The sequence below is a fragment of the Cyprinus carpio genome, chromosome B13, assembly GCF_018340385.1.
Source record: "Cyprinus carpio isolate SPL01 chromosome B13, ASM1834038v1, whole genome shotgun sequence".
Lineage (NCBI taxonomy): Eukaryota > Metazoa > Chordata > Actinopteri > Cypriniformes > Cyprinidae > Cyprinus > Cyprinus carpio.
The window spans coordinates 29,917,948-29,930,916 of NC_056609.1; the positions used below are offsets into that span (position 1 = coordinate 29,917,948).

The 12,969-nt window shown below is 29.3% G+C and overlaps 1 protein-coding gene across 1 annotated transcript in view; it reads left to right on the forward strand.

The window, feature by feature from the left end:
* Nucleotides 1-2,578, forward strand: part of LOC109062343 (DNA nucleotidylexotransferase-like) — a 121,798-nt gene extending 119,220 nt beyond the window's left edge. The window contains exon 11 of the mRNA XM_042736142.1: nucleotides 2,333-2,578. Within this exon, the coding sequence (XP_042592076.1) occupies nucleotides 2,333-2,419 (87 nt within the window). The 3' untranslated portion in view covers nucleotides 2,420-2,578. The remainder of the gene's footprint in view (nucleotides 1-2,332) is intronic.
* The last annotated feature ends 10,391 nt before the right edge of the window (nucleotides 2,579-12,969 follow it).

The following is a 12,969-nucleotide window of genomic DNA, read 5'->3' on the forward strand; positions in this document are numbered from 1 at the left end:
TCCTGCTTAAAGTGTTCACATGCTTTCTATTTCCTCTGCCTCATCCTGACAAGTTCCAGTTTAGCACTTCCAGGCAGGATGTGTGGAGCTCACAGCTTCCCGTCCTCTGCTGCGGTGAGTCCAGCCGCGATATTTACCGTCTCATGACATCACGCCCTGAGCACAGGCGCACCTTCTCCCGAGCTCATCAGTTATGACATCTAGAGTGACTTTGTCCCCTAACACCATCCGTGGCAAGGTCAGGAGGGTTTGTTTAATGCGCCGCACGGATCCGGTTCACACTCGGTGAACTCTGGGAAATATATATATATATCAGTAAGAGCTGGTGCATGTAGAAGTTCTCAGAAGGTTGTGGCAAGCTTGTCTTAAAGATACTGTATGAACAAAAGTTCTTCCAGTGACATTAATAGAATTTTCGGTCTTTAATCTGGTCTCCAGTAACAATCTCAAAATGTTAGCACAAAAATATAATTCATACATCGTTCAGGATTTTTTCTTCCTGAAACGTTTTAGTTGGACAATATAATATATATATATATATATATATATATATATATATATATCATATGAAATATAATATATATATATATTAATATACCCAACTTACGAGCTATGTTTTGCTAATGTTGCCATTGTGTTATTTCAAAATTTTCCCTGAGCATTCAAAACTGTTTTAGAAATGTTTAAACAATGTTTTTTTTTTTTTTTTTTTTTTTTGGTTATGGGGACTTTCCATTTTACAGAAAAACATGTATAAATGTTTTTGTGTTTTCTTTTTTTTTGTTCATTAGCATGCTTTTTACTTTGAAAGTTTTTTTGTTTTTCTTTAGTGTGTGAATAATTTTTGTAATTTTGAGTTGACATTGAATGAAATTTTATTTTCATTTTTTTTTTAAAATACTAGAATATTATGTTTTTGAAAAACATACTCCTTTTTTGTTATTTCTTTGTATTCATAGTTTTGTTTACAACTTTATTTACCATATTAATAATAATGATAATAATAATGATAATTACAGTGTTCATTCAGTGAGCACCCTTTAGTATAATTTGTTATAAACACTTGCCACATTTTTGCCACAGATATAAAAAAGAAACAAGAAAAAGGAAACTGAGGAGTTTTAAAATTATTGAATTTCTTAATTACTGTATTAAGGATTTTATTAGGGTTTATTTTATATGAAAATTCTTTACCATTTCTTTGTAATTGTGAGATTTACTAGCAGTATCTGAGTGATAATTGTTTCTACACTGAAATTGTTTTCAGTCTAAGAAAAAAGGCCTGAATTGTAAGATATAAACTAGAGTGAAAAAGCCAAAATTTTGAGAATTAAATTTGCAAGTACACTTTTTACTTATTTGTTTTTATTCCATTGCTGAATAAAATGATTTGAAGGCAGGGTAGGTGATTTTGTTCAAAAACATTTTCATTATGCTTCTCGAAAGTCTCTTCACATTCCTCTAGCAATCACTATGTGGTCTTAATGTATTTATATGTATGTATATCTTCTGTGGAAGGATTAAAATGTTCGACCAATCAGATTATTCGGTCCGAGAGCTACGATAGGCTGCCCTACCTGCCTGCTAACATATGTATTTGCAGACTAGGTGAGAATGGAAGGTGTTTTTATTGTAATGCGTACTGTAATGTGTTCTCAGCGGTGAATGAGACGAGAGGTAATCTGATCGCTGGTTAATCTCTGCTCTGCTGTGCGAGGTCTTGTGTTTGTGGAGGAGGCGTGGCTTTGGAGAGTGACTTGCAGGGAGGGTGGAGTCTTATGCTATCAAAACTAGCAAAACCCTTCCTTTAATTCCATGTGTGAAATTTACTTGCAAAATCTAAATGCAAAAACATGCAATAAAACAATTAAGAACAATTGTTTTTTTATTTTTTCAGTGCACCAAAATAAATGACCTTTAACATCAAAACAGACATTTTTTCCTGCTTTTTAATTGTTGATAATGTTATTTATTTTGCCATCTTAACTCTGCACAGTTATACGGTTAATTGCATTTTATTCTTGGCATTCAGCATTGTTTTTCCCATGACCCCATGTTTGTTTCTGACCCTTCAGATGAGTTTCTCTGCGTTAGAGAACATTTAAAGACAATCATCTGTGAGAGTAATTGTTGTAAAAAGAAGGGTATAGAGATTAGGAACAATATCATGTGTTGTGATTTTTAATTTTCAATATAGTGTGTGTGGTGTTTTTTCTTTCTCTCACAGTCTCTCTGTTGAATCATTCGTCAAGTTCACATGCCGCTGCCTCTGTTCATTTCTCAGACAGCGGAAATCACACGAGCTCACCCTTCCCTCTCTGTCTCTCTCCAGAATACCTTCTTGCCTGCTAACACGGAAGAGGACATCTTTGCCCACCTGGGTTTAGAGTATATTGAACCTTGGCAACGAAATGCCTAGTTTCAGTCTCTGCTCTGTGAAGCCTGCCGAGGTTCTGGACAGATTCAACACCCTCCACATGACGCTGATGCTGATTCACATCGAAATACCCGCAGTCTGATTTCACCAACCAGCGTGAGCATTATTGATAGTTCAGGGAGTTCTGTTTTCTTTTTCAAATACACAGTGTTCTCATGAATCATTGATAGTCCATGGATTTTTGATTTATTTAAAGGAAAGATGCACAAGCACACGTTTCAAGCAAAGCATTTAACAAAACGTGTGTAATTTCTGTAGTGCACAATGAAACTGCAAAAATAATGATTTTTTCCAAACAGGTCGGGCTCAAAATCACACGGTTTTCACAATATAAACAGTTTATGGTGAATTGTGAATTAAATAAATATCATTTTTTTTTTGTTTTAATTACACTATTGTTCAGAAGTTTTTTTTTTTTTAAAAGAAGTCTCTTCTGCTCACCAAGGCTGCATTTATTTGATCAAAAATACAGTATAAATGGTAAAATATTACAATTTAAAATAACTGTTTTCTATATGAATATCTGTTAAAATGTAATTTATTTCTGTGATGCGGAGCTGTATTTTCAGCATCATTACTCCAGTCTCCAGTGTCACATGATCTTCAGAAATCATTCTAATATGATGATTTGCTGCTCAAGAAACATTTCTGATTATTATCAATGTTGAAAACAGTTATTTTATTTCCCAACATTTTTGTGAAAACCATGATACATTTTATTTTTCAGGATTCACAGATGAATAGAAAGTTCAAAAGAACAGCATTTATATGAAACTTTTGAACTTTTTGTCACTTTTGATCAATTTAATGTATCCTAAAGTGTTCCTTAAAAAAAAAAAAAAAAAAGCTGTGTGCTGTTGCTTTAGACTTAGATTAACTTTAAGCTATTACATTAGTAGTAACATTGTTACATCAGAACATCTTTTTGTTTTTGTCAATAGACCCTTTGAACATTAGTGAATGCACATCAAAATATGATTTAAATTAGTAGAAACTATGAGCTGGCTGTATATTAAACAACACTTTTTTAAAAGTATATATCTGTTGATTATAATGAAAATGATGTAACAATGTTACACTGTGATGCATCGCATACTCGCTAACAGAAAACGTTCTCAGAACATCGCAGGTTCTCGCAAAGTCGTAAACAAATGTTCTTCCAATAGTCGTAAAATATATGTTATTAACATTATTAATACATTGATTATGGAACGGTTTAAAAAAAAAACATTTTTGTTGGACGCTCATTTAACGTTTTAAAAACGTTACTGCTTAGTAGTTTCACATGGTTTAGAGAACATTTGAAAGTAAGATTCTCATAACGTTTGCAAAATAATAAAATGTAACATTCCCATAATGTTGTCTTTAGCATTCACAATCAATAAAAAAAGCTTTTTTTTAATAATCTATTATTTTTTAAACGTTATTATTTACTAGTGTCAAATGGTTTGAGAAAACATTCAAAAGTAACATTCCCATAATGTTAGTAAAATAACAAAATGAAACGTTTGCTTAATGTTCTTTATAATGTAATCAAGAAAAAAAAAAGTTTTTTAAGCATTTAAAAACATCCATAAATAATGTTTTAAAAGGAACATTAAATTTTTTTTTTAGGTATGTTATAGACATGTTTTTTTTTTAAAATATGGGTACAGAAATGTTTTTAGATTTTTTTTAATTTGTATACTTTTTGAGTTTTTGTTCATTTGGTAACATCTTTGTGTTTGATTTTATCCCATGCGAACATCTTATTCGGGTTTCTTCAGCCTGTTTGTTTGTGACTCGAGCACAACCCGTGATGTCTTGAGGAAGATCACAAGGTCTAGATCTTCCTATTTAAGGATCTTTAAGTAGAACAGCTCAGGCGTTTCCAGGACTCGACCCGAGGGCCTCTCTTTCTCTCTCTTTTTATCTCTGTGAACCGGACTGAACCGGCTCCAGCATTCAAACTGGGTTAGCTACTGTTGTGTTGGCGTTAAATTACTTTACACTGAATTTTACGGCCCACAGCAATGCCACAATTCACATCAGGCTCTGTTGTGCTGCGTTTTCTTTTTATTAGTATTCATTAAGTAAAGATTTATTTGTTTGTTTCTTTGTTTGTTAATTCAAAAGCTGTGATAATGATGTGATCGTGAGGCACTTTAAAATCTAAATTCACTCTGTTTACTTTTCATAATACACCTCTGGTCCTATTGTGCATGGTTTGAGTCCAAAGAAGAAAAGTTTTATCATCATTTCATTAACTAATTTTAAGTTCACTTACTTACCACGTAAAAAAAAATACTTTTCATAATACTGTAGGTTACATTTGTTAATATTTTCTAAGTAGTTGAAATTTTGGGTTTTGTTTGTTGTGATTTTTATGTTATTTTGAAATGTTTATTTTTGTTTTTGTGATTAGAATGTTATTTACAACCCCAAAAAAAAAATGCCCCATTTTCTTGTTGTAATTTATTTAAATGTTACAAAAACATTCTAAATATAACATTATTTGAATGCTTTTTAATATTTTATTAATGTTAAAATGTCCAATTTTCTTGACATGATTATTACATTATTTAAAAGTTGAAAAAAGTTACTTACAACGTTCTACTTTCAACTTTATTTGGACCCAAAATGTAACATTTTTGAAAGTTTATTTTAAGAACGTTTAAATGTCCAGTTTTTGTACTTAGAATGTTTTAGGCCTAAATGTTACAAAAATATTTATTACAACATTCTACTAACTTTATTTGTACCAAGAATATAATGTTAGACCATTTGTACATTTAAAAAAAAAAAAAAAATATAATATATATATATATTATATATATAATATATATATATATATATATATATATATATATATATATATATATATATATATATATAATAAAAAGAACGTTAAAATGTCCAATTTTCTTGACGAAAGTTATTTATAGTTTACAAAAATGTTTCTCACAAAATTCTACTAACTTTATTTGTACACAAAATATAACATTATTTGAACAGTTATTTTCAGAATGTTAAAATGTTTACTCGTTATTAGAACGTTATTTAAAGGTTACAAAAATTTTTAACATTCTAAACATAACATTATTCGAGCGTCTTTTAAATGTTCTAACATAATAGAATGTTAAAAAAAAATGTTTCTTACAACATTCTACAAATACTATTTTATTTGAACGTTTATTCTAAAAATTGGTTAAAAAAAAATGTTTTTGTACTCACAACATTCTACTAACTATATTTATACACAAAATATAACATTATTTAAACGGTTATTTTCAAAATGTTTAAATGTTTTCGTCACGATAAGAGCGTTATTTAAAGGTTAAAAAAATGTTTCTTACAACATTCTACAAATACTATTTGCTATCTGAATGTTTTTGTGAACTCTAAAAATTGGTAAAAAAAAAAAATGTCCAGTTTTTGTACTTAGAAAGTTTTACAGTTCACAAAAATGTTTCTCACAACATTCTACTAACTGTATTTGTAAACAAAATGTAACATTATTTGAATGGTTATTTTCAGAATGTTTAAATGTTTTCTTGTCACGATATGAGAGCGTTATTTAAAAGTTACAAAAATGTTTCTTAGAACATTCTGGTATAAATAACATGAGAACGTTCATTATGAGAATATTATGAGAACATAGTATATCAAACATTAATGAAGTAACATTTATTTACAGTTATGCATTTAGCAGACACTTTTATCCAAAGCGACTTACAGTGCATTCAGGCTATACATTTTTTACCAGTATGTGTGTTCCCTGGGAATCGAACCCATAACCTTTTGTGCTGCTAGCGCATTGCTCTACCACGGAGCCACAGGGACCTTAAATATTTAAATATATGCAAATTTAACAGAGAAAAGAGACTTAAATTTGGGCCTGTTGCTCATGCAACTCTATCGAACGACTTCAAAAAACTGCTTAAAAATCTAATTAAATACATTTGCATATATTTAAATATTTAATGAAGCTATAACAGCGTTCCATAAGCGTTACTTTAAAAACCTTTATAAAACTTTTTTAAAAATGTTTAATGTTGTTTGATGTTCTTTTTATTTTTGTTTTTTTGGTTATCTTTTTGGGATGTTTTTGATGAATTTGGTGGGAGTAATTAAGGGAAAATTTGAAGCTGAAAATTGTTTGAATTACACATGAATCTTTTCTGCTTTTATTCTTGCTTTTTTTACTATTTGCTTTGTTTGAAAAGTCTTGTATTATGATGCTGGTTAGAAAGAAAGTCTAGGACAACCAGAATTGTCTTCATGAGCGAATCTAAAGCCTGTGTGTGAGCAAATGGATCTGGTTATCATCTGGACATGACTGTTTGGACGCTGTTCTGTGTCGATTTGGCTGGCGGCGATTTTGCATATTTGATTTGGATATTTATTTGTCTTGAAAATGATCTGAGCTGTAGCTTAGCGAATGCTAATGAAGTCTCAGTGCGTTTATGAGCTTTAATATTATATTCTGTAATTCAAATGAGTTCTCAGCTGAAGAAAGAAAAGTTTTAATAAAAGTTGGTTTTTGAATATGCTTTCAGCGCATTCGAACTTTAAAATGCTTAATGTGCTGACATTAAAGTTCTGCTCTGTTCTTTCTGTCTGTCTGTTTTTAATAAAAGACGCTTTGCTTGAAGCAAGAATCCTTTCTGTCTTAAAGCTGTGGTTCATCTAAAATGAACTTTCTGTCATCATTTACTCGTCCTGATGTCATTTAAACCTTTGTGACTTTTTACTTCTGTAGAAGACAGAGATGTTTATCTACTGATCTATGCTTTGATCTTAATACATTGAGATGGGGATGAATAGCAAAATCTTCATAATACACTTTATTGTTACTATATTAAAATAATTTTAATCATTATATTATTATTTTCATATTTTTAAAATAATAAATAAATGCAATAAATATTGAACTACAATGCTTTATTTTTTTAATATATTAATATTAATTGTAATAAAGATATTATAAATTTTTCTAATAAATATTACCCTAACTATTATTAAATAAAACATATTATAACAAATTAAGAGTTATTTATTTATCGATTTTAATCATTGTGTATTATTTAATTTAATTTATTATTAATTCTCATAGATATTAATACATAAATATTAATATTATTGATTTTTAAGCAGCCTTTGAAGTCGTATGATAGAGTTGCATCAGCAACAGGCCCAAATTTAAGTCTCTTTTCTCTGTTAAATTTGCATATATTTAAATATTTAATGAAGCCATGCTGCAAACGCAAACCTCATTGGTTCTCCCATGTTTAGTAACCAATCACAACATGCCAAGTTTAAATATGCAAATTAATTTCTCTGTTTTCTGTGGAAGAAAAAAAAATTACTAGGCAAATAAATGAAGCTTATTTTAATTTTCACAGAGGAGAAGTTTAGCAGAATATTCATATGATGTTTTATTCTTAAAATATTAATATTATTGAATTTTATAATGATTTTTAATACATCTTTTGAAGTTATGTGAGAGATTTGCATGAATTTAAGTCGCTTTTAAGTCTCTGATAATATTCCCATCGGCTGCAACTCTCAAATCTCATTTGCATACATTTGAATATTTCATGAAGCCATGCTGCTATGCATACTTTACTGTACTAATAAAAACAGACACTAACAATTTCTTCCAAAAAATGTGCATTTGCGAGCATGTAAAGTGTCAATTCTGTTAATTCAGTACAAAAGCACAGAGGAACGGTGTTGAACATTAGTTTTCTGAGCCGGCTTTAGAGCTGGTCTGCGGCGTTCAGGCATGAAAGTCAACGCTTTCTTGAGTTTCTCTGTGAACTTCTGCTTTCTCCTGAGTCCTCGGGGCCTTGGTGCTTACAGTCTGTGAAATGAGGTGATGCCTTTAAATAGCTGCGGTTCAGGGGTTAAATGATCGGCCCTGTATCTGAACGAACGCTATCAGCTCATTTACATATTCATGAGCACCGAGGGCCGGCTCTGGATCCACCGGAGGCCGTGCTGGACAGACATCATGCACGCGCACAATTTTTTTTATTCGCACTGGTTTTTTTTTATTCATTGGTTTTTGTTAAAAGGCTGTTGTTTTTTTAATTGTAATTTTGTTTTTAATTGTCATTTTTTGTTTTAATAAGGAAGCCAGAACGAACCAGTTCTTATTAAATGACATGCATTTATTTCACACATATTTCAGGATATGACTGCTTGCTTTCAGTGTTGCTATTTATAGCATTTATTAAGATTTTGTTTCAGTATTTTCAGTGTTCATTTTAATTTGATTAATTTTGCCATGTCCTATATATATATATTGTATATATAATATAATATATATATATATATATATATATATATATATATATATATATATATTTTTAGCTTTAATTTGTGTTATTTTAGTTATTAGTAATTTTAGTTTCTAAAACTTATTAAATTTCATTTGTTTGCCAAAGGCAACATTTTTGTAAAGTTTCTGTTTAATATTAATGTTATTTTATTTTTAAAATTAAATATAATATTTTTGTTTTACTTGAATTAATAGAAACAGGTTTAGTAGTTTGTTTTAACTTGTAAAAAAATATATAAGTGTATTTAAATATATAATAAATATATTTAAAAGATGAGTTAACTTGTCAAACAGAACTTTATTTTGAAGAACAATTGTTTAATCATCTTTATATACTATAATATATGATATATATATATATAGATTATATATCATATATGTATAGATATATTATATATAAAATATGCATTTAAATAATAATTGTTTTATTTTAATTTTTATGTTTAGGTTGCTGTCAGAAATGAAAGCATTCTGAATAGAAGCGTTCTTATGCATCATTATACAGAGAGCTCAAAATCTGACAGAATTAATCACAATGTGACAATAGAAATTCAGGCGCTGGTTTAATTGAGTAATCTGACAGAAAACCTTCTCTCAGTTGAGCTGAAGCTCAGTGAAGCGCTCGGCTCTCTCTCTCTGGACGGACGTCTGTCCTGTGAAGCGGTCTGCGGGTCTCTGACGGTTCAGTGACGGTGATGACAGGAAGTGAGGATCCGCACTGACCTTAATCTGTCTGCAGCTTCCTGTGGCTCTGATACGCCTCAGCTAATAAATCACTGTCCAGCACTGTAACACACTCATCCAGACGCTCCAGTAACAGACAAACAGACAAAGCCTCCATTCTGAATCACTCACAGTGACCTCTGCATATTTGGAGAAAATTACATATTACCTGTATGTGTCATGGTATATTTTAACATTTTTACATATTTTAAAAAAATTTGATAATTTTATCACGTGCAATATGAAAAGACGTTTATTTACATACAGAATGGTCATTCAAAGTGGTTTACTTACATTTTTTTTTTAAATCATAAATTCATAAGGAATAAAAATATTAATGGATTAAAAAGTGATTTAAAATGCATTAAATAATAAATAAGAATGTGACTACTGTATTATTTTTAAAATGCATTAAATAATAATACCCAGGGTTATTATGGTTAACTAAAATAAAACCTAAAGTCATACAACTTTTGTTACTTGAAGTGAACTTTAAATGAACTATAGTATTACCCAGGGTTATTATGGTTATTAAAACTGAAAATGAAATAACTGTTAAAATCCCAAAACACAAAATAAGGAAAAATATTAAGAATTAATTAATAAAAAACTGTATAGACATATATTTAGAATATAATAAAATTTAACCATAAAAACACACCACAAAATAACAAAAATAAAAAATATGTATTTTAAAAGATATATAGACAATAAAAAAAGAAAATAATAATAATAAATAAATAAAAGAAAAGAAAAAATAAAAGAAAATAATAATAATAATTACTAGACTAAAAAATATATATAAAAAAACTATGTATATACATATTTAAAAGAAAATTAAAAATTTTAAAAATCACACACAAAAAAACAAATACATTAATAAAATAAATATATATATACTATGTATATACATATTTAAAAGAAAATTAAAAATTTTAAAAATCACACACAAAAAAACGCAAAAAAACAAATACATTAATAAAATAAATATATATATATTTTTTGATTGGAAAAAGATTTAATTCAAACAAAAAACAACTACAAAATTACTAAAAACAAAACTGAAATAAAAACTGATGAAGCTAAATAGACATAAACAACCTACTAAAAACTAATTAAACTTTAACTAGAATTAAAATTGAAACACAAAATATCAATAAAAACTATAACACTGGTAGTACCATATTATTTTAGGAAGTACTTCAAGCCTTAAAAATACTGTAGCAATATGATACAGTGATGGTTAAGCTATAGTGCTTTAAAATATACCGTGGTACTGAAATGTATGATTTTATATTTACCTGAAGTTAATATATACCATAGTACATGAACATAATACTGTTCCATGGTTCTTTTTTGGGTTTGTTTTGTAAGTGATGTTAATGGTATATTTTGAGGCAAGAGTAAGTTTCCTCAGAAGACGTTCTGCAGTTCTTGTGTTCGTATGAAGATGCACTGAATCTTGTTTCGTATCTGTGGCCTGGATCTGCTCTCAGCACAGCAGATGGTCTGGTGTCCTGTCAGACGAACGGGTCGAGTCTCGCGGGACAGAGAGCCTCCATTAGCTCACAGCGCACTGAACTCAGGTCAGTGTGGAGCGAAACTCAATACAATTAAAGATAACCGCGGCCCGCCGAGGATCTGACCGTATCAGCACATTAACATTCACCGACCAACCTCCTCTCAGTCCTGCAGGAGAAGCTGCTCCAGCCTGCATTCATCATGCATCATGAAAGTATTCTTTATGGATTTATTATGGACTGCAATAAACTTTATAATGCATTGCTTGAACTAATTCACACAGTTATAAAGCATTATAACACAGATTTGTTTTGCACATTTAGAAAGTGCAATGCATTAAAGCACATAACAAACAAGCAATTTAATGTGTAAGGAATCTGCAAATATTATAATGCATTTTTACTTTGTTTACAATTATTTATGAAAAGTTATAATGCTTCGTAATGGATATTATGAATACCTTTATGATGCATTATATATAAAGGCTTCAAGTTTTACGTAAATTTAATTAGTACTGTCAATATCAATGATATAATTATGCTTACATGTTTATTTTGAACTAAAACTTAAAATTATTAATTAGATGAAAACTGACATTTAAGAAAAGTTAAACTACAAATGTTGCATTTGCAACAAACTGTAATAAAATGTGTTAAAGTACTTAAACTAAAAAAAAAGAAAGCAAAAAAAAGACAAAAGCACATAAAAAAATTACTAAAACTTAAAATGGTAAAAGCTCATTTAAAATATTAACAAATAATAGATAGCACTAATAGATAGTTTGTACATATCGTACACAGTTCATCAGTGTTGTTATTAAAATTAAAAACTATTAAAATATTTTTGGTAATTGATAAATATTTTATGAAAAACTAAAATAATAATAATAAAATTAGAAATGTTAAAATAAAATACTCTGTAATAAAAAAAAAATCTATATAAATTTGTAAAAAAAAAAAAAAAGGTTATTGAAGTATGTTTTACCAGAAAAACTATTTCAGTATTTATCACATTTAATTCAGTGTTCTTGCCATTTCTTTGTAATTATTTGTGAAATTTACAAGCATTTTCTGAGAGAAAACTGTTTTAAAGTAATCTAACTGAAATAAAAATAAATAAAGTTTAATAGAAACTGATAAAAAAGCCAAAAGCACATTAACTTACTAAAACTTACACTAAAGCTAGTTTAAATTATTAACACATATTATGATAGTGGATAAATAATACTAAAATACATTAAATTATTGGATTTCTGTTGACATTCATACATTAGTGTCTATATTATCATTAGAAAAACTTTACTAAAATGATAAAAAAAATAGTTCAAAGTATTATAAAAATATTATATTATCAATGCAATATTTTCAATAAATTGTATAAGACATATACGATGATACATAATACTAAAATAACGCTGCAATATATTAAATAAGTAAGTTCCGGTCATCACTGGGTCATTTTCTCAGGGGAAACACCTGAGATTCAGAGAGTCTCTTATTAAATCTCACTGCTGTCTAAGAGAAACACTTGAGATGTTTCAAGCAGAAACTGGATCTCTGACGCTGTTCTGCATCCGTAAAGCGCGAGCTGATGAAATATATTCACCATCTGATCGGTGTGTTTGGAATCTAATTGTGTGTAATGCGTCTCATTTCTGATGATGGATCAGATTTCATCTCAGGCTCGGTTGTAAAGCAGTTTAATGCTGATTGTGTCATTTGTTCCTGAAGCTTCTGTTCTCACGCACACGAATAAGAAGCTGCTGTAGCGTTTCTGCCCAAATCTATTTTTAGAGAGACTGGTCAGTGTGTGCAGTAAAGGAAAGAGTACGAGACACACAGAACAGTAAAAGCTTTCACACATTTGTGTATTTAGAACAGACAGCTTTATATGAATGTGAACGTAAAGCTTTCAGTAAAGAAGGTTTTAGCATTGCATCCTCAGCAATGGATGCTCTGCAGTG